Source organism: Colobus angolensis, unplaced genomic scaffold, assembly GCF_000951035.1.
Source record: "Colobus angolensis palliatus isolate OR3802 unplaced genomic scaffold, Cang.pa_1.0 Scaffold151, whole genome shotgun sequence".
NCBI lineage: Eukaryota > Metazoa > Chordata > Mammalia > Primates > Cercopithecidae > Colobus > Colobus angolensis.
The window spans coordinates 2,013,405-2,039,014 of NW_012114611.1; the positions used below are offsets into that span (position 1 = coordinate 2,013,405).

The 25,610-nt window shown below is 54.1% G+C and overlaps 1 protein-coding gene across 1 annotated transcript in view; it reads left to right on the forward strand.

Annotated features, from left to right (window-relative positions):
* Window positions 1-3,941: 3,941 nt before the first annotated feature.
* The window catches only part of KMT2D (lysine (K)-specific methyltransferase 2D), a 36,993-nt gene continuing 15,324 nt past the window's right edge, over window positions 3,942-25,610 (forward strand). The window contains exons 1-38 of the mRNA XM_011936212.1: window positions 3,942-3,990; window positions 4,240-4,366; window positions 4,520-4,743; window positions 4,855-4,964; window positions 5,132-5,294; window positions 5,628-5,793; window positions 5,943-6,057; window positions 6,192-6,349; window positions 6,555-6,700; window positions 6,840-8,375; window positions 8,471-9,579; window positions 10,055-10,168; window positions 10,504-10,614; window positions 11,524-11,628; window positions 12,785-12,966; window positions 13,151-13,315; window positions 13,401-13,510; window positions 13,608-13,655; window positions 14,621-14,842; window positions 15,067-15,186; window positions 15,285-15,389; window positions 15,586-15,716; window positions 15,802-15,949; window positions 16,156-16,221; window positions 16,393-16,503; window positions 16,703-16,840; window positions 16,938-17,022; window positions 17,253-17,494; window positions 17,593-17,666; window positions 17,881-17,931; window positions 18,051-19,862; window positions 19,975-20,157; window positions 20,234-20,370; window positions 20,603-22,473; window positions 24,700-24,823; window positions 24,970-25,054; window positions 25,160-25,226; window positions 25,337-25,569. Coding sequence (XP_011791602.1) covers window positions 3,942-3,990; window positions 4,240-4,366; window positions 4,520-4,743; window positions 4,855-4,964; window positions 5,132-5,294; window positions 5,628-5,793; window positions 5,943-6,057; window positions 6,192-6,349; window positions 6,555-6,700; window positions 6,840-8,375; window positions 8,471-9,579; window positions 10,055-10,168; window positions 10,504-10,614; window positions 11,524-11,628; window positions 12,785-12,966; window positions 13,151-13,315; window positions 13,401-13,510; window positions 13,608-13,655; window positions 14,621-14,842; window positions 15,067-15,186; window positions 15,285-15,389; window positions 15,586-15,716; window positions 15,802-15,949; window positions 16,156-16,221; window positions 16,393-16,503; window positions 16,703-16,840; window positions 16,938-17,022; window positions 17,253-17,494; window positions 17,593-17,666; window positions 17,881-17,931; window positions 18,051-19,862; window positions 19,975-20,157; window positions 20,234-20,370; window positions 20,603-22,473; window positions 24,700-24,823; window positions 24,970-25,054; window positions 25,160-25,226; window positions 25,337-25,569 — 10,743 coding nt within the window. The remainder of the gene's footprint in view (window positions 3,991-4,239; window positions 4,367-4,519; window positions 4,744-4,854; window positions 4,965-5,131; window positions 5,295-5,627; window positions 5,794-5,942; window positions 6,058-6,191; window positions 6,350-6,554; window positions 6,701-6,839; window positions 8,376-8,470; window positions 9,580-10,054; window positions 10,169-10,503; window positions 10,615-11,523; window positions 11,629-12,784; window positions 12,967-13,150; window positions 13,316-13,400; window positions 13,511-13,607; window positions 13,656-14,620; window positions 14,843-15,066; window positions 15,187-15,284; window positions 15,390-15,585; window positions 15,717-15,801; window positions 15,950-16,155; window positions 16,222-16,392; window positions 16,504-16,702; window positions 16,841-16,937; window positions 17,023-17,252; window positions 17,495-17,592; window positions 17,667-17,880; window positions 17,932-18,050; window positions 19,863-19,974; window positions 20,158-20,233; window positions 20,371-20,602; window positions 22,474-24,699; window positions 24,824-24,969; window positions 25,055-25,159; window positions 25,227-25,336; window positions 25,570-25,610) is intronic.

A 25,610-nucleotide genomic window follows, 5' to 3' on the forward strand; every position in this document is an offset into this window, starting at 1 on the left:
TCCTTGTGGGCCTTGGGACAGAGCAACTTGGGATGGTGGGGGAGGGTGCCACTGCCAGGTCAGACTTATTATGCCAGTTGGACCTTAAGGTTGTTCCAACCGAGTTGGGCACCCAAAGCAGTCCCTGGAAAACTCAAGGAACCCCAGATCCTTCACCAGGCCTTCTTTCACTGGGCAAAGGGAGAGTGTGTGGAAACTGACTAGTTGTGATGAAGGGGATGGCTGGGGCAAGAAGGAGGCGGGGCTAGGGGCAGCTCTGGCCCTGCTGTTCAACTTTAAACTACCCCTGCCTGGCAAAGTGACCCCAGTGAGGCCTACTGCTGTCTTAGCCTGCTTTGCCTCCCCTCCTCTTGGGATGGATCTAATCTCTAGAGGATTATAGAAGAGGCCCTTGAGATTTGCTCCCTGCGAATGTAGGCTGCAAAAAATGGCTTTTGTCTTTTGCCTTCTCCCGGCCTGGTATGGAGAGCTGGCTGCCGTGAGTCCCTGACCAGTCCTGCAAGCCCCTCCCAGACCTCTCCAACCCTTTTTTGACCAGGGATTGTTAACTGGTTTTCTGATCCTGTACCAACTGTGCAGAATGGGGTGGCCTGTATCTCTCTGGAGGAGAAATGGCTTGATCAGAGCTCTTTTCTCCTGGAAACCAGTGATTCTACACCTGGCAGAAGGTATTGGGGAGAAAGAGTGTGTATGTGCCTGCAGCTTGAGCCTCAATCCTGTGGGCCTTGCTTGGGCTGGGACTGCCCCTCTCACACCTGTCATGCTGCCCAGCAGGGATTTGGCTGGTGCATTTTGCTCCTTCTATCTGCTCCAACATACATATGCTAGATTTCTTTGAGTCTGGTTTTGAGAAAGAGAAAATAGAGGTTTTGCCTTTTAAAGATTTCTCAAAGGTGAGAGGTGTTACAGGAGTAGTGGAGTGAGGTGAGCTGTCAACCCTGCTCTCCACTCCTGCATTCTATGGTGAGTCCCTCCTGTTTGTCCTGAAACAACTTCCTTACATAGGACTGCACCTTGTTAGCTGTGCCTGCCTTCAGGATGAGCCAGGGACACAGTTCAGAGGGTCTGCAGGGCCAGTGTTCCTTTTGGATCCATCTCGGAGGGCTGACCCAAAATGGGGGTGGGAAGAGGTGTGGTTTGAGTCTCAGGCTGGGAACCAGGAAGTCCTGAGTCCTACTGAAGAGCTGTTCACTCAAGGGCCTGCTGCAGCCTTATACCTCTCCAAGTGTCCATTTCCCCCTTGCCTGGGAAAATGGAGTGAAAGCTGTTGGTCTGGGAGGGAGGCAGGAAGGAGAGTGGGTTGAGATCAATCCCTGTCCTTTTCTTTGCTGTTTTGGACCTCTAAGGTATAGCGATTGAGGGGTGTCAGCACAGTTTTACTCCCTAGATCTGTACCTACTGTCTGGGATCTCTAGTTCTGTGGAGGAAGCCTGGTGAGACACTAGCCCATTTTAGATCCAGGGAAAAAATCCTTGGTGTGTATGTGTGTAGGTTTACTGACTGTGAATGATGGGACTGGATAACCTGGGGTCTTTGTTTAGATATGTTCAGGGGCCTGTTAACTGGGAATCAGCATTGGGATCCCGGTGCTGGACTTCAGGGCTGGGGAAATAGGGACTGAGGGCTCAGGCTTTTTGGAGGTGCCCCCTAGATTATTTTTGGTACAACTTGTATGACATTCTTCTCTTTGCTTCTTAATCTCTCATCTTCCATGGCCCCATGCATGGGCTCTGGCTTTGGAGGATGGTCGTAGTCTGTCTCTCAAGGCCAGATGAAGGTGGTTTCTTTACCTTCTTGAGCAGTACCAGCCTTACCTGCCTGAGAGGGCTGAGCTCGGGGGAGAGCTGAGGAATTTGCCCCTCTGGCCTTGTGTGAGGCAGCTCTCCTCCTACCCACTGTATTATCATTGTTGCCCTTTGCTTCTTGATGTTTGTAACTCTTTTGGCCTTAACTTTGAGAGCAGAGTGGGTAGAGGATCTTTCGGGGTATGTAGTGGTAAGATGTAGTAAGATGCAAACAATTGGAAAACTTTAAGAGCCCCTTGGACCTTCTGGGTGTGGTCAGGCCTTGAATGACTGAATGGAAGAGGGGCCTGACTGCTGCCCTCACCTCCATCTTCCACTTCCCATGGTAGCTTCTAAGGACTCCTTGAAGTTCTGGAGCAGCTTTTCTATGAGCCGGCCAGATGATCACCCTGCTTTCCTTTCAGGTGTGGTTGTGTGGCAGGTTTGGGAAAGAGAGATGGCTTGGGAATGGAGATGATGTGTATCAGGTGATGCTTGACTTTATCCAGTAGGTTCTGAGAGTGTTAGGGGAAAAAGGAATTTTCTTTCCTGTGACATGTCTCCAGAGGGGCATAGCCAGTATCTGGAAATAAAGGGTGAGTTCAGAGCAGGAGGAGTGATACTGTAGTTCTTAGGGAATTGATTTACTGATTTGGGGCACCTTTGAGGGTTCCCCCTTGTCTCGTTTGTCCCAGTCATTCAACCCTAAGTGACTGACTGGGGTATTTGCCTTCCAGTTTGGGAGGAGAGGCTGTCCTTGCTAAGGGTGGTGTGGTCACTCTGGTTAGTCAAGAAGAGTGGATAAGGTGAGAGATTAATTTATCAAACTTTTATTGTTTAGAGTTCTGTTTTAGGGATTTCCCCCACCTCACCACCACTTGCTTTAGGAACACTGTATTCTTCTCTGATTAAGAGAAAGGATTTATACTTCCCACTACAAGCCGCTGGCACTTATCCCTTTCTTCCTCCTCCTATAGGGTCCCTTTCCTATTCCTCATGTCTGTAATTATTGTTCTTCCCCCCCCCCCCCCCCGCTGTGCTTAATTCCCTCTGAGGTCTAGGAAAATAATACCCAAAGGTGTAGGTCTCAACTATTTTAGGTATAACTTTAGTGTGTTTCATTAGGCTCTGATACAGGCATGTATTTCTTAGAAGAAGGGTCAAGGGACCGTTATTCCCCACCCCCATGTATGTGTGTGGAAACCCTGCTTGAGGGAAGAGGAAGGAAGCTACTCGGCTCTGCTGTGCTATGTCCTGCCTTGTTTAGAACTCCTCTGAGTGACTGTATGCTTCCTGAGACTACAATTCCCAGCATGCTTAGCCTCAGGCCTGGCTACACATGCTCAGTAACTCTCAAGGTCCACTTCTGTTAACTACTAGGGATATCTGAAGGAAGGGCAGTTGGTGTTGCTAAGGGCAATGACCTGAGACCTTCAGGCTGGGTGAGACCCTGAGCTCAGTTAGGGCACGGGCCAGGGGTTGGTCTGAGCTGGATTTAGGTTGGAAGTGGGTGGAAATTAGGGAGTTTCTTCTTTTGTGATGGTGATGTCCTCGTAGAAACAAGTGGCGGTGGGGGAGATCCATCCATAGCTAGGCTATAGTTGTAGTAGTGTGTTCCATCTCTTGCATTGCCTCAGACTCTGCCTCTGGGAGAGGGATTTTTGCTGGACTCAGGCTTCCTGGGTCATGACTACCCCTGGGTTGGCACAGACTAGCCTCTAGAATGGCAGCTTACTTGAGACTTGAAGAAAAGGTGTGGAAATAGGGCTCACCAAAAGCCAAAAACCCAGAGGCAAGGCAAACAGCAGTATTAGATATAAATGGATATGCTTCTAGTTGGATGCTATGGGCCCAGGAACTCTTACAGAGGAGGCTGGAAGTGGGAAAGTCAAATGGATCCCCTGAGAATCTCTCCAGAGTGCGAGAAGAGGGTATGTGTTTATCTGGGGAGGAAGTGACCCTACAGGTTAGGGAGAATGACTTTCTTGTCAGTATAGGATTTTGTAGTATGGCTTGCTCTGATGTCTGGAGGGTCTGGATGCCTTCTTCCCAGGATTCTGGGAAAAGTGCTTCTTGGGAAGACTTACTAGGCATATAGATCTCTTTCTTGGCACCAACAGGTCTCCCCGAGAGGGCCCTGCCCAGTCGGAGAGAGGGATGGACAGCCAGAAGCTGCCTGGTGAGGATAAAGATTCAGAACCGGCAGGTGAGTAGGACAAATTCTTTATTTGCTTTTAGATTTCACAGGCAACCTTATATTTCTGGTCCTGGCCCAAGGACATGAGCTAAGTCTATGCAGCAGATAAGTAATGGAACAACTTTGTTCTTTGAGACAACAGTTGAAATATCATAACTCTGATCCACTCAGGTTTTGGATAATCTCATGTGTCTGGTGAGTGGACTTTGTATTAAATAGGGATGACGACTGACACATGCTGTTTGTTTGTTTATTCAGCTGATGGACCTGCAACTTCTGAGGACCCAAGTGCCACTGAGTCAGACCTGCCTAACCCACATGTGGGAGAGGTCTCTGTCCCTAGTTCTGGGAGTCCCAGTCTTCAGGAGACTCCTCAGGACTGCAGGTAACTTGTTTGAGGGCACATAAGGATTTGATTTGGGAGTCTAGGGCTTTCAAGGAAGAGAATTTAGGAAAATGAGTGTCGGGGAACCATGGGCATGCCAAATCATGGGGTTGCTGGGGGCCTGGCGTGGTACTGATGCTTGTGTGTCCACAGTGGGGGTCCGGTGCGGCGTTGTGCTCTCTGTAACTGCGGGGAGCCCAGTCTGCATGGGCAGCGGGAGCTACGGCGCTTTGAGTTGCCATTTGATTGGCCCCGGTGTCCAGTGGTATCCCCTGGGGGGAGCCCAGGGCCCAGTGAGGCAGTGCTGCCCAGTGAGGACCTGTCACAGATTGGTTTCCCTGAGGGCCTTACACCTGCCCACCTAGGAGAACCTGGAGGTGAGTGAGGAGAATGGGGCAGCAAATGGGAGAAGGACTGGGTAGTCCTGAGCCAGCGATCCCCTTTCTGTTAACTCTTTCCTTTCTGTTTACCTCTTCCTACCTGTAAAGGGTCCTGCTGGGCTCACCATTGGTGTGCTGCGTGGTCGGCAGGCGTATGGGGGCAGGAGGGCCCAGAACTATGTGGTGTGGACAAGGCCATCGTCTCAGGGATCTCACAGGTGGGGCTGGGGCCAAGGGATTGCATAGGTGAAGGGTAGGGCTGGTGGGCTTCTGAGAGTCAGGGTGGAATGAGAAGGAGTGTGGGTATGCTGGGGCAGAGCTAGTGCCTGAACTGTTTCTTTGGGGAGAGCTGGCTGACACTGAGGCTCTTTCTTCACCCTGGCAGCGCTGTTCCCACTGCACCAGGCTCGGTGCCTCCATCCCTTGCCGCTCACCTGGATGTCCACGGCTTTACCACTTCCCCTGCGCGACTGCCAGTGGTTCCTTCCTATCCATGAAAACACTGCAGCTGCTATGCCCAGAGCACAGTGAGGGGGCTGCACATCTGGGTGAGAAGTCCTGAACTTTGGTCATAGGGCAAATGAGAGACCAAGTGTGGCTTGGATTTTTGTACTCTACAGAGTACTGATCAAAGTATAGAATTATATACTATTGGTCTGCCCCACTAAAATAGGTGTGAACTTTGTGAGCACCAGGGGTTTGCCTGTCTCGTTTACCATTGTGTCTCCAGTGCCTAGAACAGCTGGCAGACGTTGGGCAGGCACTCAGTAACTTTGTTATTTGTTCATTCTGTGCCCATGGAGTGCCTGTTTTGTGTACGGCACTGTGCTGAGGCTTGCAAGGAATCCATAGCTGACCTGTGGTGTCTCTACCCCCTGCAGAGGAGGCTCGCTGTGCAGTGTGTGAGGGGCCAGGGGAGTTGTGTGACCTGTTCTTCTGTACCAGCTGTGGGCATCACTATCACGGGGCCTGCCTGGACACTGCTCTGACTGCCCGCAAACGTGCTGGCTGGCAGTGCCCTGAATGCAAAGTGTGCCAAGCCTGCAGGTAGGAATGGAAGGGCAGGAGGGAAGTCTTAGGCACAACACAGATTAGGGTTGAAAGTGAGGGCAGTCAGAGAAGGCCTGTTAACATGAAAACAACAAAAAAGAAACGAGGGCAGAGAGGACACTGTAATGTTCCCTGTGCCTCTGCAGGAAACCTGGGAATGACTCTAAGATGTTGGTTTGTGAGACATGTGACAAAGGATACCATACTTTCTGCCTAAAACCACCCATGGAGGAACTGCCTGCTCACTCTTGGAAGTGCAAGGTGAGTGTACCCTGATTCTGCCCTATCGTCCCTAACTCTGCCTCCTACAGCATTCTCTGTCTTGACAAGTCCTATACTCTTCTTTAGTCTTTGCTGTCTGACCAATGCCTGTTTTGCCCACTCCCTTCCCTTAGGCATGCCGGGTGTGCCGGTCCTGTGGGGCGGGCTCAGCAGAACTGAATCCCAACTCGGAGTGGTTTGAGAACTACTCTGTCTGTCACCGCTGTCACAGAACCCAGGGAGGTCAGCCTATCAGCTGTGTTGCTGAGCAGCATACCCCTGTGTGTAGCAGGTAAGTGGTGTGGACTGACTGAGATTGGGCTGGCAGGTTGGAAGGACTGAGTTTGTCAGGGTTCTTCTTAAATTGAGTGGACTTTGAGAGGAGAGCCTTAAGGTGGGCAGTGCCATCCACAGCATTCGTGCCTCACCCCAGTGTGCTCTCTAGGATTTGTTAGCTGGTGAGAGCCACAGTGCCTGCTCCCCTGTACCCTCTGCAGATTTTCACCCCCAGAGTCTGGCGATACCCCCACTGATGAGCCCGATGCTCTGTACGTTGCATGCCAAGGGCAGCCAAAGGGTGGGCACGTGACCTCTATGCAACCCAAGGAACCGGGGCCCCTGCAATGTGAAGCCAAACCACTAGGTGAGTAGGGTTTGAGGGTCCCTGAAATTCATCCCCTTTTATTCTGTGACAAGAGACAATTTGTGCATTGCCCTGGACCCTGCGCTTCCTGTGGGGTAGATCTGAGCTAGATAGGAGCATCATGTTGTTGTGTCTGCAGGGAGAGCAGGGGTCCAACTTGAGCCCCAGTTGGAGGCCCCCCTAAATGAGATGCCACTGCTGCCCCCACCTGAGGAGTCACCCCTGTCCCCACCACCTGAGGAATCACCCACATCCCCACCGCCTGAAGCATCACGCCTGTCCCCACCACCTGAGGACTCGCCCGCATCCCCGCTTCCTGAGGCATTGCACCTGTCCCGGCCGCCGGAGGAATCGCCCCTCTCTCCGCCGCCTGAGGAGTCTCCTCTGTCTCCCCCACCTGAATCATCACCTTTTTCTCCACTGGAGGAGTCGCCCTTCTCTCCACTGGAAGAGTCACCCCCGTCTCCTGCACTTGAGACGCCTCTATCCCCACCCCCTGAAGCATCGCCCCTGTCCCCACCATTTGAGGAATCTCCCTTGTCCCCGCCACCTGAGGAACTGCCCACTTCCCCGCCACCTGAAGCATCTCGCCTGTCTCCACCGCCTGAGGAGTCACCCATGTCCCCTCCACCTGAAGAGTCACCCATGTCTCCACCACCAGAGGCATCTCGTCTGTTTCCACCATTTGAAGAGTCTCCTCTGTCCCCTCCACCTGAGGAGTCTCCCCTCTCCCCGCCACCTGAGGCATCACGCCTGTCCCCACCACCTGAGGACTCGCCTATGTCCCCGCCACCTGAAGAATCGCCTATGTCCCCACCACCTGAGGTATCGCGCCTGTCCCCGCTGCCTGCGGTGTCACGCCTGTCTCCACCGCCTGAGGAATCTCCCTTGTCCCCACCGCCTGAGGAGTCTCCCACATCCCCTCCACCTGAGGCTTCACGCCTCTCCCTGCCACCTGAGGACTCCCCCACATCCCCACCACCCGAGAACTCCCCCACATCCCCACCACCTGAGGACTCGCTCATGTCCCTGCCGCTGGAGGAGTCACCCCTGTCACCACTACCTGAGGAGCCACAACTCTGTCCCCCATCCGAGGAGCTGCACCTGTCACCCCGGCCTGAGGAACTGCACCTGTCCCCCCGGCCTGAGGAGCCGCACCTATCTCCGCAGCCTGAGGAGCCACACCTGTCCCCCCAGCCTGAGGAGCCATGCCTGTGTGCTGTGCCTGAGGAGCCACACTTGTCCCCCCAGGCTGAGGGACCACATCTGTCCCCTCAGCCTGAGGAATTGCACCTGTCCCCCCAGACTGAGGAGCCACACCTGTCTCCTGTGCCCGAGGAGCCATTTTTGTCCCCCCAGCCTGAAGAATCACACCTGTCCCCCCAGTCTGAGGAACCATGCCTGTCCCCCCGGCCTGAGGAATCGCACCTGTCCCCTCAGCTTGAGGAGCCACCCCTGTCCCCTCGGCCTGAAGAGCACCCTGAGGAGCCAGGCCAATGCCCTGCACCTGAGGAGTTGCCCTTGTTCCCTCCCCCTGGGGAACCACCCTTATCTCCCTTGCTTGGAGAGCCAGCCCTGTCTGAGCCTGGGGAACCACCTCTGTCCCCTCTGCCTGAGGAGCTGCCCTTGTCCCCGTCTGGGGAGCCATCCTTGTCACCTCAGCTGATGCCACCAGGTAAGGGGAAGTTAGTACCCTCTTACTCTGGAACAGCTGTAACTCTTCATGGCACGTCTGATCTAAGAGCCCTTCTTTTTTCTCTTTCCTTCCAGATCCCCTTCCTCCTCCGCTCTCACCCATTATCACAGCTGTGGCCCCACCGGCTCTGTCTCCTTTGGGGGAGTTAGAGTACCCCTTTGGTGCCAAAGGGGACAGTGACCCTGAGTCACCCTTGGCTGCCCCCATCCTGGAGACACCCATCAGCCCTCCACCAGAAGCTAACTGCACTGACCCTGAGCCTGTCCCCCCTATGATCCTTCCTCCATCTCCAGGCTCCCCAGTGGGGCCGGCTTCTCCCATCCTGATGGAGCCCCTTCCCCCTCAGTGTTCGCCACTCCTTCAGCATTCCTTGGCTCCCCAAAACTCCCCTCCTTCCCAGTGCTCCCCTCCTGCCCTGCCACTGTCCGTTCCCTCCCCGTTGAGTCCCATAGGGAAGGTAGTGGGGGTCTCAGATGAGGCTGAGCTGCACGAGATGGAGACTGAGAAAGTTCCAGACCCTGAATGCCCAGCCTTGGAACCCAGTGCCACCAGTCCTCTCCCTTCCCCGACGGGGGACCTTTCCTGCCCTGCCCCCAGCCCTGCCCCAGCCCTGGATGACTTCTCTGGCCTAGGGGAAGACACAGCCCCTCTGGATGGGATTGATGCTCCGGATTCACAGCCAGAGGCTGGACAGACCCCTGGCAGTTTGGCTAGTGAACTTAAAGGCTCCCCTGTGCTCCTGGACCCTGAGGAGCTGGCCCCCGTGACCCCTATGGAGGTCTACCCCGAATGCAAGCAAACAGCAGGGCAGGGCTCACCATGCGAAGAACAGGAAGAGCCACGTGCACCAGTGGCCCCCACACCACCCACTCTCATCAAATCCGACATCGTTAATGAGATCTCGAATCTGAGCCAGGGTGATGCCAGTGCCAGTTTTCCTGGCTCAGAGCCCCTTCTGGGCTCTCCTGACCCGGAGGGGGGTGGCTCCCTGTCCATGGAGCTGGGGGTTTCTACAGATGTTAGTCCAGCCCGAGATGAGGGCTCCCTACGGCTCTGTACCGACTCACTGCCAGAGACTGATGATTCACTATTGTGCGATGCTGGGACAGCTATCAGCGGAGGCAAAACTGAGGGGGAGAAGGGGCGGCGGCGCAGCTCCCCAGCCCGTTCCCGCATCAAACAGGTGAGGGACTATCTAGCTGCGGGATGTGATCAGAGTTAGCCCTGTCAGAGGTATAGTCCTGTGTCACTGATACTTTCCCACCTTGCTTTGTGAATCCTATACTTGGAGATCCTTTATTCCAATTATTAAGGAGAAAATACTAATACATAGAAGGGACAAGTAACTTGCCCAGATTCATGGTTACTCAGTAATAGAATTGGGACCAGAAACTTGGTTCTTTCAAGTCACTGTTTTTTCTCCACTGTTTTTTCTTCATGTCCATGTCGGCCACTCTTGGGAGGGGAAGAATGGGTTTGGGCTACAGCTATGCACTTGTTGATATCTGGGAGTTTGGCCTTTTCCCCTGCCCTGAGTGGGACTCCTGGGCTTATTACCTGTCTTACTGTGTCCATTTGTCACTTCTTCTGTTCAAGTGTGTAAACCCAACACACTAGCCCTTGACATGCTCCTGTCATTGTCCCCTTCTTTCACTCAGGGTCGCAGCAGCAGTTTCCCAGGAAGACGCCGGCCTCGTGGAGGAGCCCATGGAGGACGTGGTAGAGGACGGGCCCGGCTAAAGTCAACTGCTTCTTCCATTGAGACTCTGGTAGTAAGGAGAGGCCTCCTATTCCTCCCATCCCCCGACCATGCTTTAGCACCCTCTGAGTCCTTCCAGTCCCTTGCATGCTTGCCTACCGGCCTGCTCGTCTAGGGTCTGTCTGGCTATGTCTGAATTCCTCTCCACTTGGTCCCCAGGTTTTTCTGAAATTTCTGCTATCAGGCTGAGGCCCAGTTTGGGAGCCTGGGTGTTCTGTCGGTTATTTCTGGCTTTTGGCCTTCATCTTAGCCAGGAGTTCACACTTTCTTCCCCCAACAGCAAAGAGGAAAGTATCTTGGTGGGGGCAGATTTATCTGCCTCACTTTTCACAACTCTCTCCCCATCAGGTTGCTGACATTGATAGCTCTCCCAGTAAGGAGGAGGAGGAAGAAGATGATGACACCATGCAGAATACCGTGGTTCTCTTCTCCAACACAGACAAATTTGTCCTAATGCAGGTACCATACAGTGAGACCTGACACACTGAACGTTGTGTATGTTTGTGTTTTGATGAGAGAATAGATGGGGAGAACTGGACCTACTTTTGGGATACCCAGCTAATGAGAAAACAGACCATGAATTCTAATCATGTTGTTCATTGGTTTGTCCATCCATCACATTTCTCTTGAGTGTCTCCTCTGAGCTTGGCACTAAGCTAGGAGCTAGAGAAATAGCAGTGAAAGGGGGCCGGGCACGGTGGCTCAAGCCTGTAATCCCAGCACTTTGGGAGGCCGAGACGGGCGGATCACGAGGTCAGGAGATCGAGACCATCCTGGCTAACACGGTGAAACCCCGTCTCTACTAAAAAATACAAAGAGAAAAGCTAGCCGGGCAAGGTGGCGGGTGCCTGTAGTCCCAGCTACTCGGGAGGCTGAGGCAGGAGAATGGCGTAAACCTGGGAGGCGGAGCTTGCAGTGAGCTGAGATCCGGCCACTGCACTCCAGCCCGGGCGACAGAGCGAGACTCCGTCTCAAAAAAAAAAAGAAATAGCAGTAAAAAAGTCTTTGCCCTATTGAAGTTTATAGCTTAGGGAACTTACATGTGTCCTCACTTGAATAATCTTGAAGCTGATAGAATTTTGTCACATATGTGATTCTCACCTGACCAGTCTTTACCCCATCTTATCTTCCTTTAATTTCTTCTTACCTTTACCCATGTCAGGCTTTATAAATTCAAGTGATCTGACTAGGTGAGTGAGGCATCCTAGGAAGGAGCAGGGTCCCTTGGTAGCTTACAGCGTCCTAACGCTGTGGGATGGGGTTCCTGACTCTCTGGTCACAAATCAGTGTTGTAGCGTCATAGTGGGCTGGATCTGAGTGGGATGGGGAGATCTAGTTGGACATTCGGGTTTCTCTGTGTTTCCCCAGGACATGTGTGTGGTATGTGGCAGCTTTGGCCGGGGGGCAGAGGGCCACCTCCTTGCCTGTTCACAGTGCTCTCAGTGCTATCACCCTTACTGTGTCAACAGCAAGGTGAGTTCGGGCCCAAGAGGTGTAGGCTGGGAAATAGGATCAGTTATTTGTTACCCTAGTTCCTTGTCCTGGCCATACCACCTCTTAAAGCAGCCATTGGTCATGGATGTTGTTCATTAGTCACCAGTGGTTATCAAACTTTTCTTGGGGAAAAATACTTTGGAACTCATGGTGGGCTTCATAGTTTCTTTGTAGTAGACCCTGACTTGCTGGTATAATTCAGTCCGTTGTAAAAAATAACAACATGGCCGGGCATGGTGGCTCCCACCTGTAATCCCAGCACTTTGGGAGGCCTAGGCAGATGGATCACCTGAGATTAGGAGTTCAAGACCATCGTGGCCAACATGGTGAAATCCTGTCTCTACTGAAAATACAAAAGTTAGCTGAGTGTGGTAGCGCGTGCCTGTAATCCCAGCCACTCGGGAGGCCGAGGCAGGAAAATTGCTTGAACCTGGGAGGTGGATGTTGCAGTGAACTGAGATCATGCCACTGCACTCCAGCCTGGGCAACAGAGTGAGCTCTGTTTCCAAAAAAAGAAGAAAAAAGAAAAATTGGGGGACCTAATTCTGTCTACAGTCTCTTCTTAGGGACTTGGCTAGTGGAAAGATTGCTATTCTATTCACAATGAGGCAGTGGCTAGTGCAGCTCTTCTCTGATCAGCAGAGATGATTGGGAATCTACGTTTAGAGTCCCTGTTTTGGGGACAAGGGTGCTCTGTCTAAGTCTCCCTGTGCTCAAATGGAGGCCTAGTCTCTGCATTGGGGTTCCTCCAGCCTCACCCTTAGAAGTCCCACCTCCTAGGCTGGGCATGGTGGCGCATACCTGTAATCTCAGCACTTCACTTCAGGAGGCTGAGGCAGGTGGATCACCCAAGGTCAGGAGTTTGTGACCAGCCTGACTAACATGGTGAAACCCTGTCTCTACTAAATACAAGAAAATTAGCTGGGCATGGTGGCAGGTACCTGTAATCCCAGCTACCTGGGAGGCTGAGACAGAATTGCTTGTACCTGGGAGGCGGAGGTTGCAGTGAGCCAAGATCACGCCATTGCACTCCAGCCTGGGGAACAAGAGCAAAACTCCGTCCCAAAAAAAAAAAAAAAGAAGTTCCACCTCCTTTCCACCTCACACCCTGAGAAGTTCCCATTTTCTGCCTCAGATCACCAAGGTGATGCTGCTCAAGGGCTGGCGTTGTGTGGAGTGTATTGTGTGTGAGGTGTGTGGCCAGGCCTCCGACCCCTCACGCCTGCTGCTCTGTGATGACTGTGATATTAGCTACCACACATACTGCCTGGACCCCCCACTGCTCACCGTCCCCAAGGGTGGCTGGAAGTGCAAGTGGTAAGGAGACTGTGATCTTTATTGGAGCCCTGGGGCCTTGAGATGTTAAAGTGGATATGATGTTGAGTATGTGACAGAGGCTGGGTTTAGGAGGCCAGGCTGGTGGCTTGGGTTCCTGGTGAGGGGACTTCTGGGTACTTTGGGTAGGTTGAGTGCTCAGGCTCTGTTTTCCTGCTCCTACCAGGTGTGTGTCTTGTATGCAGTGTGGGGCTGCCTCCCCTGGCTTCCACTGTGAATGGCAGAATAGTTACACACACTGTGGGCCCTGTGCCAGCCTGGTGACCTGCCCTATCTGTCATGCTCCTTATGTAGAAGAGGACCTACTAATCCAGTGCCGTCACTGTGAACGGTGAGAACATCCCTTTCTCTTCATGTTGGCCCTGTTGCTAGCCTCGCATTGCCTGAGCTCATTTCCTCCAGTCTCTGTTCTCCAGGTGGATGCATGCTGGCTGTGAGAGCCTCTTCACAGAGGACGATGTGGAGCAGGCAGCCGATGAAGGCTTTGACTGTATCTCCTGCCAGCCCTACGTGGTAAAGCCTGTGGGTGAGTACCAGCTGCTGGGTAGGGGGAGGAGTGAGGGCAGGGGTACCTTGCTTTGGGACAGGACTTCAGCCATCTCCGTTTGTCCTTCTCTCCATAGCGCCTGTTGCACCTCCAGAGCTGGTGCCCATGAAGGTGAAAGAGCCTGGTGAGTCACAGAAATTTTGAATGCCAAAGCCAGACCAGACGTCAGATATCATCTGGTCTAACTCTAACCCCCCAGCTTCATCTCCTCATTTTAAGAGGAGGAAACTCAGGAAACTCAGACCCAGAGAAGTTAAGTGGCCTGCCCAAGGTTACCTAATGAGTTAGTGGCAAAGTTACGACTAGAACCAAGGTCTCCAGCTTCCCGGGCAGTGTTCCTTTCATCAGGCACCATGGCCTCTTTACTGCCGGAATTTCATCTTCAGAACTCTTTTTTTTTTTTTTTTTTTGTGAGATGGAGTCTCACTTTGTCGCCCAGGCTAGAGTGCAGTGACACAATCTTGGCACACTGCAAGCTCCACCTCCTGGGTTCACACCATTCTCCTGCCTCAGCCTCCCGAGTAGCTGGGACTACAGGCGCCCACCACCATGCCCAGCTAATTTTTTGTATTTTTAGTAGAGACGGGGTTTCACCGTGTTAGCCAGTACGGTCTCGATCTCTGACCTCGTGATCTGCCTGCCTTGGCCTCCCAAAGTGCCGGGATTACAGGCGTGAGCCACCGTGCCCGGCCGAGAACATAACTCTTTTTTATCAGTGAAAGGGGCCAGGGACATCTCCTTTATCGTGATATGGCACTGCTCCTGGCATCTAGGACGTTGCGTGCTGGCATTCAGCAAGTAGGGGCCCTCATAGCCCCAGACAGCAAGATAATCACCCTAGTGATGCTTGGGTTAATCATGAGTAAAGGCAGGCTTCTGAGTTACAGTTCTTCTCTGAATCTCCCTGGGTCACTGACAGAGAACTCGGGCCTCAGCCAGTGCCTTAGGTGGTCTCTTCTCCCCAGCAGTTAGACCCTAAGCTGGACTTTTGTCACTGTCTTTGCCTCAGCTAAGGACATAGGTTGAAACTTGCAGTTCTGGTTTCCCTGGGGCTTCCATCCAGGGATCACACACTCTCCTCTAATGCAGAGCCCCAGTACTTTCGCTTCGAAGGAGTGTGGCTGACAGAAACTGGCATGGCCTTGCTGCGTAACCTGACCATGTCACCACTGCACAAGCGGCGCCAGCGGCGAGGACGGCTTGGCCTCCCAGGCGAGGCAGGATTGGAGGGTTCTGAGCCATCAGAGGCCCTTGGTCCTGATGACAAGAAGGATGGGGACCTGGACACCGATGAGTTGCTCAAGGGTGAAGGTTAGCTTGGGGAATCTTAGGGAGCGACAGAATAGTGGGAGCATGCCTCTGAGAGTGGGATGTTGGGTGGGGGCTACATTGCCACTCACAGTTACCCTTAAGCACTGCTGGTCTTGTCTAAGTGGCTCTGAGGCAAGGTCCTCAGCTCTCTCCATGGCAGGATGACAAGGTTAAAAGGGCCTATCGTTCTGATCTGCCTCTATCTCTTCTGTCACCATATGCAGGTGGTGTGGAGCACATGGAGTGCGAAATTAAACTGGAGGGCCCTGTCAGCCCTGACGTGGAGCCTGGCAAAGAGGAGACCGAGGAAAGCAAAAAACGCAAGCGTAAACCCTATCGGCCTGGTGAGGTCCTGGGATGGGTTTGTGGGGTGGTGGGGTGGCTTGGTGCAGCTCAATAGGTCCCCCAGCAGCTTCTCATCCGCAGCTCTGCCTCCTCATAGGCATTGGTGGTTTCATGGTGCGACAGCGGAAATCCCACACACGCACGAAAAAGGGGCCAGCTGCACAGGCGGAGATGTTGAGTGGGGATGGGCAGCCCGACGAGGGTGAGACGGGTGAGGGCACCAGTGGGGCCTGGGAGAAGGTGGGGCAATGCTAGAGAGACCCAGTGGGTGGACTCATTGAAAGGGCCAAGAGGGTGGTAGACCCAGCTGGTGTTGTGGGAGAGAGTAGGCACAAAGTGTCACCCTGCAAGTTGGGAGCAGCATGCCCTCAACCCAAGTCTGACACTTCTGTCCACAGTGATACCTGCTGACCTGCCTACAGAGGGCACCATGGAGCAGAGCTTAGCTGAAGGGGATGAGAAGAAGAAGCAACAGCGGCGAGGGCGCAAGAAGAGCAAACTGGAGGACATGTTCCCTGCTTACCTGCAGGTGGGTCTCAGGCTCCAAGCAGTGAGGGAGGTGTCTGTGCCCTGCAGGGCATGAAGAAACCTGTTTCTCCTTGACTGCCCCACAGGAAGCCTTCTTTGGGAAGGAACTGCTGGACCTGAGCCGTAAGGCCCTTTTTGCAGTTGGGGTGGGCCGGCCAAGCTTTGGACTAGGAACCCCAAAAGCCAAGGGAGATGGAAGCTCAGAAAGGAAGGAACTCCCCACATCGCAGAAAGGTTAGTTATGTGGGAGTAAGTGGTCTGAGAGAATCCGACTTCCTTCTGGCTTAGGAGCTGGCAGGTTATTTGATGGGAAATGGACTGGCCTCCAAGAGTCAAGGGTGGGGTCAAGGGTCCTGGCCTGTAGGGCTATGGGACTGGAGACCTGCTCCGGGCATCAGATGTAGGACATCTCTGATTGGAGTGGGGACTCTTGCTCATAGGAGATGATGGTCCAGATATTGCAGATGAAGAATCCCGTGGCCTCGAGAGCAAAGCTGATACACCAGGTGAGAGCTGCCGGGGGGACTGTGTCCTGTCTTGGCCTTGCCTCTGTCCCTCTGCCGTGCCCCTGAGCATTGTCGGGTTGGAGGCTGGAAGCTGTCCCATGACCCTCTGTGGTTCAGAGTGGCCATGACCCATACTGGCCTTGACCCATGGGTTTCTCCTGGCATTTATAGGACCTGAGGATGGTGGCGTGAAGGCATCTCCAGTGCCCAGTGACCCTGAGAAGCCGGGCACCCCGGGTGAAGGGATGCTTAGCTCTGACTTAGACAGGATTTCCACAGAAGGTGAGGCTGTGACCCACACCTGTTTGTGTATAAGGGTTTTCTGTGGGAGAAGGAGGAGGTCCTATCTGTGGGACTATGATCTGTACAGCTTCTCTGGTGGAGAGTCCTGGGCACCTTCCTTGGCCATGATCATTTGTAGACCTGTTGTGTCACCTGAACTTCCCAGTCTTCCTCAGCAGTATCCTTCATTCCCCTACAGAACTGCCCAAGATGGAATCCAAGGACCTGCAGCAGCTCTTCAAGGATGTTCTGGGCTCTGAACGAGAGCAGCATCTGGGTTGCGGAACCCCTGGCCTAGAAGGCAGCCGTACGCCACTGCAGAGACCCTTTCTTCAAGGTGATACGGGTGGGAGTGGTCTGAAGACTGACATAACCAAGCTTGCCTCCAGGATGGGCCAGTCGCTCTCTTTTCTCTGATCCTGTTCGTCTTGTAGGTGGACTCCCTTTGGGCAATCTGCCCTCCAGCAGCCCAATGGACTCCTACCCAGGCCTCTGCCAGTCCCCGTTCCTGGATTCTAGGTTGGTGTCTCTGTGTAAACTTCATGGGCAGTCCCCGTTGTCCTTTCCCTCCATCTGAGTTCATGCCTCGCCTCCTTCGGACTGCTGCAGCACTTCCCCTGTTCCTCCCCATTCCCTTGTGAGTGGCCCTCCTCTTTTGGGGCAGGGCAGTGGCCTGAGGCTCTGGGCAGTTTGTCTGGGGTGGGACTTGGCATCCCTGCGCCCTGTGACTCTCTGCCCCTGCGCCCCAGGGAGCGCGGGGGCTTCTTTAGCCCGGAACCCGGTGAGCCCGACAGCCCCTGGACAGGCTCAGGTGGCACCACGCCCTCCACCCCCACAACCCCCACCACGGAGGGTGAGGGCGACGGACTCTCCTATAACCAGCGGAGTCTTCAGCGCTGGGAGAAGGATGAGGAGTTGGGCCAGCTGTCCACCATCTCACCCGTGCTCTATGCCAACATTAATTTTCCTAATCTCAAGCAAGATTACCCAGGTACCTGTGGGACGAGGGCAAAGGAGACAGCCTGGCAACATGGCAGGTGGAGGGGTTGCCTGCCAAGTCTCCTCTGACTCACTCCCTCTGCCCTCCAGACTGGTCAAGCCGTTGCAAACAAATTATGAAGCTCTGGAGAAAGGTTCCGGCAGCTGACAAAGCCCCCTACCTGGTGAGACAGAAAGGAGCATGGGTTAGCATGAGAACTGAGAGAGAGGAGGGGATCTTTGGGTAATTTACCTCAGTTCTTTCCACTCCCCACTCCTAAAGCAGCTGGGCCCGAAGGGATCAGCTTCTGGGTAGGGAGTGTGAAAACACTGTACAGTATGGGGGGCGGGGCATGAGACCAAGCACTAGGCCCTAAGGCTGTGTCCTGTATCCCTCAGCAAAAGGCCAAAGATAATCGGGCAGCTCACCGCATCAACAAGGTGCAGAAGGTGAGTGGGGCTGGGCTGGGATGTAGCAGTCCTCTAGTGGGTGGCTTCTCTTGAGGGTGGAGGGCCATGGGGCCTGCCTGCAGCAGCCTGACTGCCCTGTGCCTGGTCTCCCCCTGTAGCAGGCTGAGAGCCAGATCAACAAGCAGACCAAGGTGGGCGACATAGCCCGTAAGACTGACCGACCAGCCCTACATCTCCGCATTCCCCCCCAGCCAGGGGCACTGGGCAGCCCGCCCCCGGCTGCTGCCCCCACCATTTTCATTGGCAGCCCCGCTACCCCCGCCGGCTTGTCTACCTCTGCGGACGGGTTCCTGAAGCCGCCGGCGGGCTCGGTGCCCGGCCCTGACTCGCCTGGTGAGCTCTTTCTCAAGCTCCCACCCCAGGTGCCCGCCCAAGTGCCTTCACAGGACCCCTTTGGACTGACCCCCGCCTATCCCCTGGAGCCCCGCTTCCCCACAGCACCACCCACCTATCCCCCATATCCTAGTCCGACGGGGGCCCCTGCACAGCCCCCGATGCTGGGCGCCTCATCTCGTCCTGGGAGTGGCCAGCCAGGGGAATTCCACACTACCCCACCTGGCACCCCCCGACACCAGCCCTCCACACCTGACCCATTCCTCAAACCCCGCTGCCCCTCGCTGGATAACTTGGCTGTGCCTGAGAGCCCTGGGGTAGGGGGAGGCAAGGCTTCCGAGCCCCTGCTCTCGCCCCCACCTTTTGGGGAGTCCCGGAAGGCCCTAGAGGTGAAGAAGGAAGAGCTTGGGGCATCCTCTCCTAGCTATGGGCCCCCAAACCTGGGCTTTGTTGACTCACCCTCCTCAGGCCCCCACCTGGGTGGCCTGGAGTTAAAGACACCTGATGTCTTCAAAGCCCCCCTGACCCCTCGGGCATCTCAGGTAGAGCCCCAGAGCCCAGGCTTGGGTCTAAGGCCCCAGGAGCCACCCCCTGCCCAGGCTTTGGCCCCTTCTCCTCCAGGTCACCCGGACATCTTTCGCACTGGCTCCTACCCTGACCCCTATGCTCAGCCCCCATTGACTCCTCGGCCCCAGCCTCCGCCCCCTGAGAGCTGCTGTGCTCTGCCCCCTCGCTCACTGCCTTCCGACCCTTTCTCCCGAGTGCCTGCCAGTCCTCAGTCCCAGTCCAGCTCCCAGTCTCCACTGACACCCCGTCCTCTGTCTGCTGAAGCTTTTTGCCCATCCCCCGTTACCCCTCGCTTCCAGTCCCCTGACCCTTATTCTCGCCCACCCTCACGCCCTCAGTCCCGTGACCCATTTGCCCCATTGCATAAGCCACCCCGACCCCAGCCCCCTGAAGTTGCCTTTAAGGCTGGGTCTCTAGCCCACACTTCACTGGGGGCTGGGGGTTTCCCAGCAGCCCTGCCCTCGGGGCCGGCAGGTGAGCTCCATACCAAGGTCCCAAGTGGGCAGCCCCCCAATTTTGTCCGGTCCCCTGGGACGGGAGCATTTGTGGGCACCCCCTCTCCCATGCGTTTCACTTTCCCTCAGGCGGTAGGGGAGCCTTCCCTAAAGCCCCCTGTCCCTCAGCCTGGTCTCCCGCCACCCCATGGGATCAACAGCCATTTTGGGCCCGGCCCCACCTTGGGCAAGCCTCAAAGCACAAACTACGCAGTAGCCACAGGGAACTTCCACCCATCGGGCAGCCCCCTGGGGCCCAGCAGCGGGTCCACAGGGGAGAGCTATGGGCTGTCCCCGCTACGCCCCCCGTCAGTTCTGCCACCACCTGCACCCGACGGATCCCTCCCCTACCTGTCCCATGGAGCCTCACAGCGATCAGGCATCACCTCTCCTGTCGAAAAGCGAGAAGACCCAGGGGCTGGAATGGGTAGCTCTTTGGCGACACCTGAACTCCCAGGTACCCAGGACCCAGGCATGTCCGGCCTTAGCCAAACAGAGCTGGAGAAGCAACGACAAGTAAGTTGACACCCTGGAGCTAAGCCCCACATATCACTGCTGTCTCTGGGTCAGCCCCATGATTAGAGTAGAATGGGCTTATTCCTCTTCTTTTTTTTTTTTTTTTGCACAGCGCCAGCGACTACGAGAGCTGCTGATTCGGCAGCAGATCCAGCGCAACACCCTGCGGCAAGAGAAGGAAACAGCTGCAGCAGCTGCAGGAGCAGTGGGGCCTCCAGGCAGCTGGGGTGCTGAGCCCAGCAGCCCTGCCTTTGAGCAGCTGAGTCGAGGCCAGACCGCCTTTGCTGGGACTCAGGTAGGTAGAGTGACAAGGGATAGTGGGGCCAGGATACTGAAGGTTGCCCCACCTTCATCTACCTTGTCTCTTCTAGGACAAGAGCAACCTTGTGGGGCTGCCCCCAGGCAAGCTGAGTGGCCCCATCCTGGGGCAAGGGTCCTTCCCTGGCGATGACCGACTCTCCCGGCCACCTCCACCAGCCACGCCTTCGTCTATGGATGTCAACAGCCGGTGAGGCTCCAGGAGGTTCCCTGGGGGTAAACCAAGGGGTATGAATTTTATCACTGTTGCACGCTCTTGTGATTTTCCTGTAGCACTAATCCTTTTCCAGTATCACTTTCTCTTCTTCCTCATTCCTTTTCTTCCTCACTGCATTAATTCTGTCCTTCCTCACTGCCGTAAGCCCATGCTCTTGCTCCTTTTCATCTGATTTCATCTTATTGACTACTGTATATTCTTCCAGGCAACTGGTAGGAGGCTCCCAAGCTTTCTATCAGCGAGCACCCTATCCTGGGTCCCTGCCCTTACAGCAGCAACAGCAACAACTGTGGCAGCAGCAACAGGCAACAGCAGCAACCTCCATGCGATTTGCCATGTCAGCTCGCTTTCCGTCAACTCCTGTACCTGAACTTGGCCGCCAAACTCTAGGTTCCCCATTGGCGGGAATTCCCACCCGTCTGCCAGGCCCTGGTGAACCAGTGCCTGGTCCAGCTGGTCCTGCCCAGTTCATTGAGCTGCGGCACAATGTACAGAAAGGACTGGGACCTGGGGGCACTCCATTTCCTGGTCAGGGCCCACCTCAGAGACCCCGTTTTTACCCTGTAAGTGAGGACCCCCACCGACTGGCTCCTGAAGGGCTTCGGGGCCTGGCGGTATCAGGTCTTCCCCCACAGAAACCCTCAGCCCCACCGGCTCCTGAATTGAACAACAGTCTACATCCAACACCCCACACCAAGGGTCCTACCCTGCCAACTGGCTTGGAGCTGGTCAGCCGACCTGCCTCGAGCACTGAGCTTGGCCGCCCCACTCCTCTGGCCCTGGAAGCTGGGAAGCTGCCCTGTGAGGATCCTGAGCTGGATGATGATTTTGATGCCCACAAAGCCCTAGAGGATGATGAAGAGCTTGCTCACCTGGGTCTGGGTGTGGATGTGGCCAAGGGTGATGATGAACTGGGCACCTTAGAAAACCTGGAGACGAATGACCCCCACTTGGATGACCTGCTCAATGGAGATGAGTTTGACCTGCTGGCATATACTGATCCTGAGCTGGACACTGGGGACAAGAAGGACATCTTCAATGAGCACCTGAGGCTGGTAGAATCAGCTAATGAGAAGGCTGAACGGGAGGCCCTGCTGCGTGGGGTGGAGCCAGGACCCTTGGGCCCTGAGGAGCGCCCTCCTCCTGCTGCTGATGCCTCTGAGCCCCGCCTGGCATCTGTGCTCCCTGAGGTGAAGCCCAAGGTGGAGGAGGGTGGACGCCACCCTTCCCCTTGCCAGTTCACCATTACTACCCCCAAGGTAGAGCCCGCACCTGCTGCCAATTCCCTTGGCCTGGGGCTAAAGCCAGGACAGAGCGTGATGGGCAGCCGGGATACCCGGATGGGCACAGGGCCATTTTCTAGCAGTGGGCACACAGCTGAGAAGGGCTCCTTTGGGGCCACAGGAGGACCACCAGCTAACCTGCTGACCCCCAGCCCACTGAGTGGTCCAGGAGGATCCTCCCTGCTAGAAAAGTTTGAGCTCGAGAGTGGAGCTTTGACCTTGCCTGGTGGACCTGTAGCATCTGGGGATGAGCTAGACAAGATGGAGAGCTCACTGGTAGCCAGCGAGTTACCCCTGCTCATTGAGGACCTGTTGGAGCATGAGAAGAAGGAGCTGCAGAAGAAGCAGCAGCTTTCAGCACAGTTGCAGCCTGCACAACAACAGCAGCAACAGCAGCAGCAGCAGCAGCATTCCCTACTGTCTGCACCAGGCCCTGCCCAGGCCATGTCTTTGCCACATGAGGGTTCTTCTCCCAGTTTGGCTGGGTCCCAGCAGCAGCTTTCCCTGGGTCTTGGAGGGGCCCGACAGCCAGGCTTGCCCCAACCACTGATGCCCACCCAGCCACCAACTCATGCCCTCCAGCAGCGCCTGGCTCCATCCATGGCTATGGTGTCTAATCAAGGGCATATGCTAAGTGGGCAGCATGGGGGGCAGGCAGGCTTGGTACCCCAGCAGAGTTCACAGCCAGTGCTATCACAGAAGCCCATGGGCACCATGCCACCTTCCATGTGCTTGAAGCCACAGCAACTGGCAATGCAGCAGCAGCTGGCAAACAGCTTCTTCCCAGATACAGGTAACCTCGGTTAGTAACATAGCCAAGTTACTCAGGGTGATCATTGTTATCACTAAATGGGCACTGAGGCTAGAGACCTCAAATAATCCCCACTTAAGATGGGACACAAGGAACTTTGGCTAAATATTATACTAGTGGTAGAGGCAGAAACACTGTAGCTTTTAAGAAGAGAGAACAGTTCTGGCATATAGTAGGCATATGGCAGATGTTTGAATAAATGGAATGAATGTATGAATGAAGCCTAAGTAGCAGAGCCTTTGTGGCTGTAGTGAAGTTGAAAGCTTAGGACTTGAAGAGTGGTGGTGCAAAAAAAAGCAGTGGTGGTGCAAAAAAAAGCAGTTGAGGTTGGGCCTGATGGCTCATGCCTGTAATCCCAGCACTTTGGGAGGCCAAGGCAGGTGGATCACTTAAGATCAGGAATTCAAGACCAGCCTGGCCAAGATCATGAAACCCTATCTCTACTAAAAATACAAAAATCAGCTGGGTGTGAGCCAGGCGTGGTGGTGCATCCCTGTAATCCCAACTACTTGGGAGGCTGAGGCAGGAGAATTGCTTGACCCCAGGAGGCAGAGGTTTTGGTGAGCCAAGATCGCCTCATTGCACTCCAGCCTGGGCAACAAGAGCGAAACTCCATCTCAAAAATAAATAAATAAATAAATAAAAATTAGCTGGGTGTGGTGGTGCATGCCTGTAGTTCCAGCTACTCGAGAGGCTGAGACAGGAGAATTGCTTGAACCCAGGAGGTGGAGGTTGCAGTTAGCTGAGATCGCGCCATTGCACCCCAGCCTGGGCAACAGAGCGAGACTCTGTCTTTAAAAAAAAAAAAAAAAAAAAAAGTGAGATAGGTGAAAAAGTTCATTGAGGCTGTAATGGCGGGAAAACCTATGGGATGTTTCAAGAACAGTGAGTGAATTAGTTAGGCTGGAGTAAACTGTTTAGAGTGAAGTAAGTGACATAATTTTGGTGAGGTAATATGGGGGCCAGATTGAAAAAGACCTCAAATTATAATAGCATTTATTGAGTAATTACTATTAGCCAAGCAGTTTACTGAGCACTTCACACTTTTTGTCCAATTTAATCATTACAGCAGACTCATTAAATAGGTATTGTTATTATCTTTGATTACAGAAGAGGAAACAGAAGTGGAGGTTAAGTAACTTGTCCAAGATTACACAGCAGCTAGCAGAGCTAGATCTGAAGTCTGGTTGGTACTCCTCTTAACTATTTACTGCCTCAGAATTCCAGGAGAGGGAGTTTGGTTAGTCCTTAAGAAAGTGGGAGCTCTGGCCAGGTGCTGTGGCTCACACCTTTAATCCCAGCACTTTGGGAGGCTGAGGTGGGTGGATCACCTGAGGTCAGGAGTTCCAGACCAGCCTGGGCAACATGGTGAAACATCGTTTCTACTAAAAATACAAAACTTAGCTGGGCTTGGTGGTGGGTGTCTGTAATCACAGTTACTCGGGAGGCTGAGGCAGGAGAATCGCTTGAACCCAGGAGGTAGAGGTTGCAGTGAGCCGAAACTGCACCATTGCACTCCAGCCTGGGTGACAAGAGCAAGGCTCTATCTTAAAAAAAAAAAAAAAAAAAAAAAGGAGAAAAAGTGGGCGCTCAGTTAAGTTTTCTGAGCAGTGGAGAAATATACAAAGTGTGGGATTTTAGGAAGATTTAATTAACTTTTTGGTAGTTGGTTGTTTCTTCTTTCTTGCCCAGCATTCTAGACAGACAGGAGAGTGGACTACAGGTGATGCATGTGGTACCCAGAACAGCTCTGGAATCTAGGGCTTTGCAACAGTGCCAGCATCTTGGGTTCTTGGGCTGTGCTAGTTGCACTAAGAACATTGCATTTGAAGAATGCTTTCCAAGTCATAAAGTGTACTTAAATTCTTGTCACGTTTGATCCTCTTAACACCTCTGAGGTAGACGGAGTAGGGATCATCATCTGTATCAAATAAAAGGGTAAACTGAGGTGAAATAATGCAGGTTGACTCAACAAATATTTACGGAGCCACTTTTTCTAGCACGGTGCGAGTAAAAACAGGATCACATGTCCTGTGAATAACAGAGCTGATTCACCCAGGCGGACTGGCTCCTAATTCAGTGGTCTTTCTGCCTTGCCATGCCATTGTTCTGCCTGGTGTGGTTGAGGTCAGGATGTTGAAAGGAATCGCAGATATTCAGTGAAGCATTGGCCCCATAGCCCAGCTCATTTGGTTCTCCCCTCTCCAGACCTGGACAAATTTGCTGCAGAAGATATCATTGATCCTATTGCAAAGGCCAAGATGGTGGCTTTGAAAGGCATCAAGAAAGTGATGGCTCAGGGCAGCATTGGGGTGGCACCTGGTATGAACAGGTAAGACTCAGGGCTGGAATGGGTTTGGCCCTTTTCTTTCCCAGTCACACCCCTTCTTGGCCCCCCCTCCCTACTTGTCCCATGTTTCTTTGCCTTCCAACTTTCTTATTGCCAACACTTATCCTCTGTGCTTTGGTGGACTCCAGACAGCAGGTGTCTCTGCTAGCCCAGAGGCTCTCGGGGGGACCCGGCAGTGATCTGCAGAACCATGTGGCACCTGGGAGTGGCCAGGTAAGTGGTCAGGTGGGAGTAGGAACTTGTGTCTTATGCCATTGGGGCACCCTTCTTAGGGCCTGGCAGGGAACAATGACCCTTTAGCAGTCTCTCTCATTGCAGGAGCGGAGTGCTGGTGATCCCTCCCAACCTCGTCCCAACCCGCCCACTTTTGCTCAGGGAGTGATCAGTGAGTATGGGGCATGGGAGGAAGGTGCAGGGAAGTGGTTTGGGACATACAGAGGAAGAGGGATTGGGATTACCATTTTGCAGGTCCTGACACCCAGCTTCTTTTCCCAGATGAAGCTGACCAGCGGCAGTATGAGGAGTGGCTGTTCCATACCCAGCAGCTCCTACAGATGCAGCTGAAGGTGCTAGAGGAGCAGATTGGTGTACACCGCAAGTCCCGGAAGGCTCTGTGTGCCAAGCAGCGCACTGCCAAAAAAGCTGGCCGTGAGTTCCCAGAAGCTGATGCTGAGAAGCTCAAGCTGGTTACAGAGCAGCAGAGCAAGATCCAGAAACAGCTGGATCAGGTGGGGGAAAGCAAACTTCAGCCTAGCACCCAGAGGCAGGG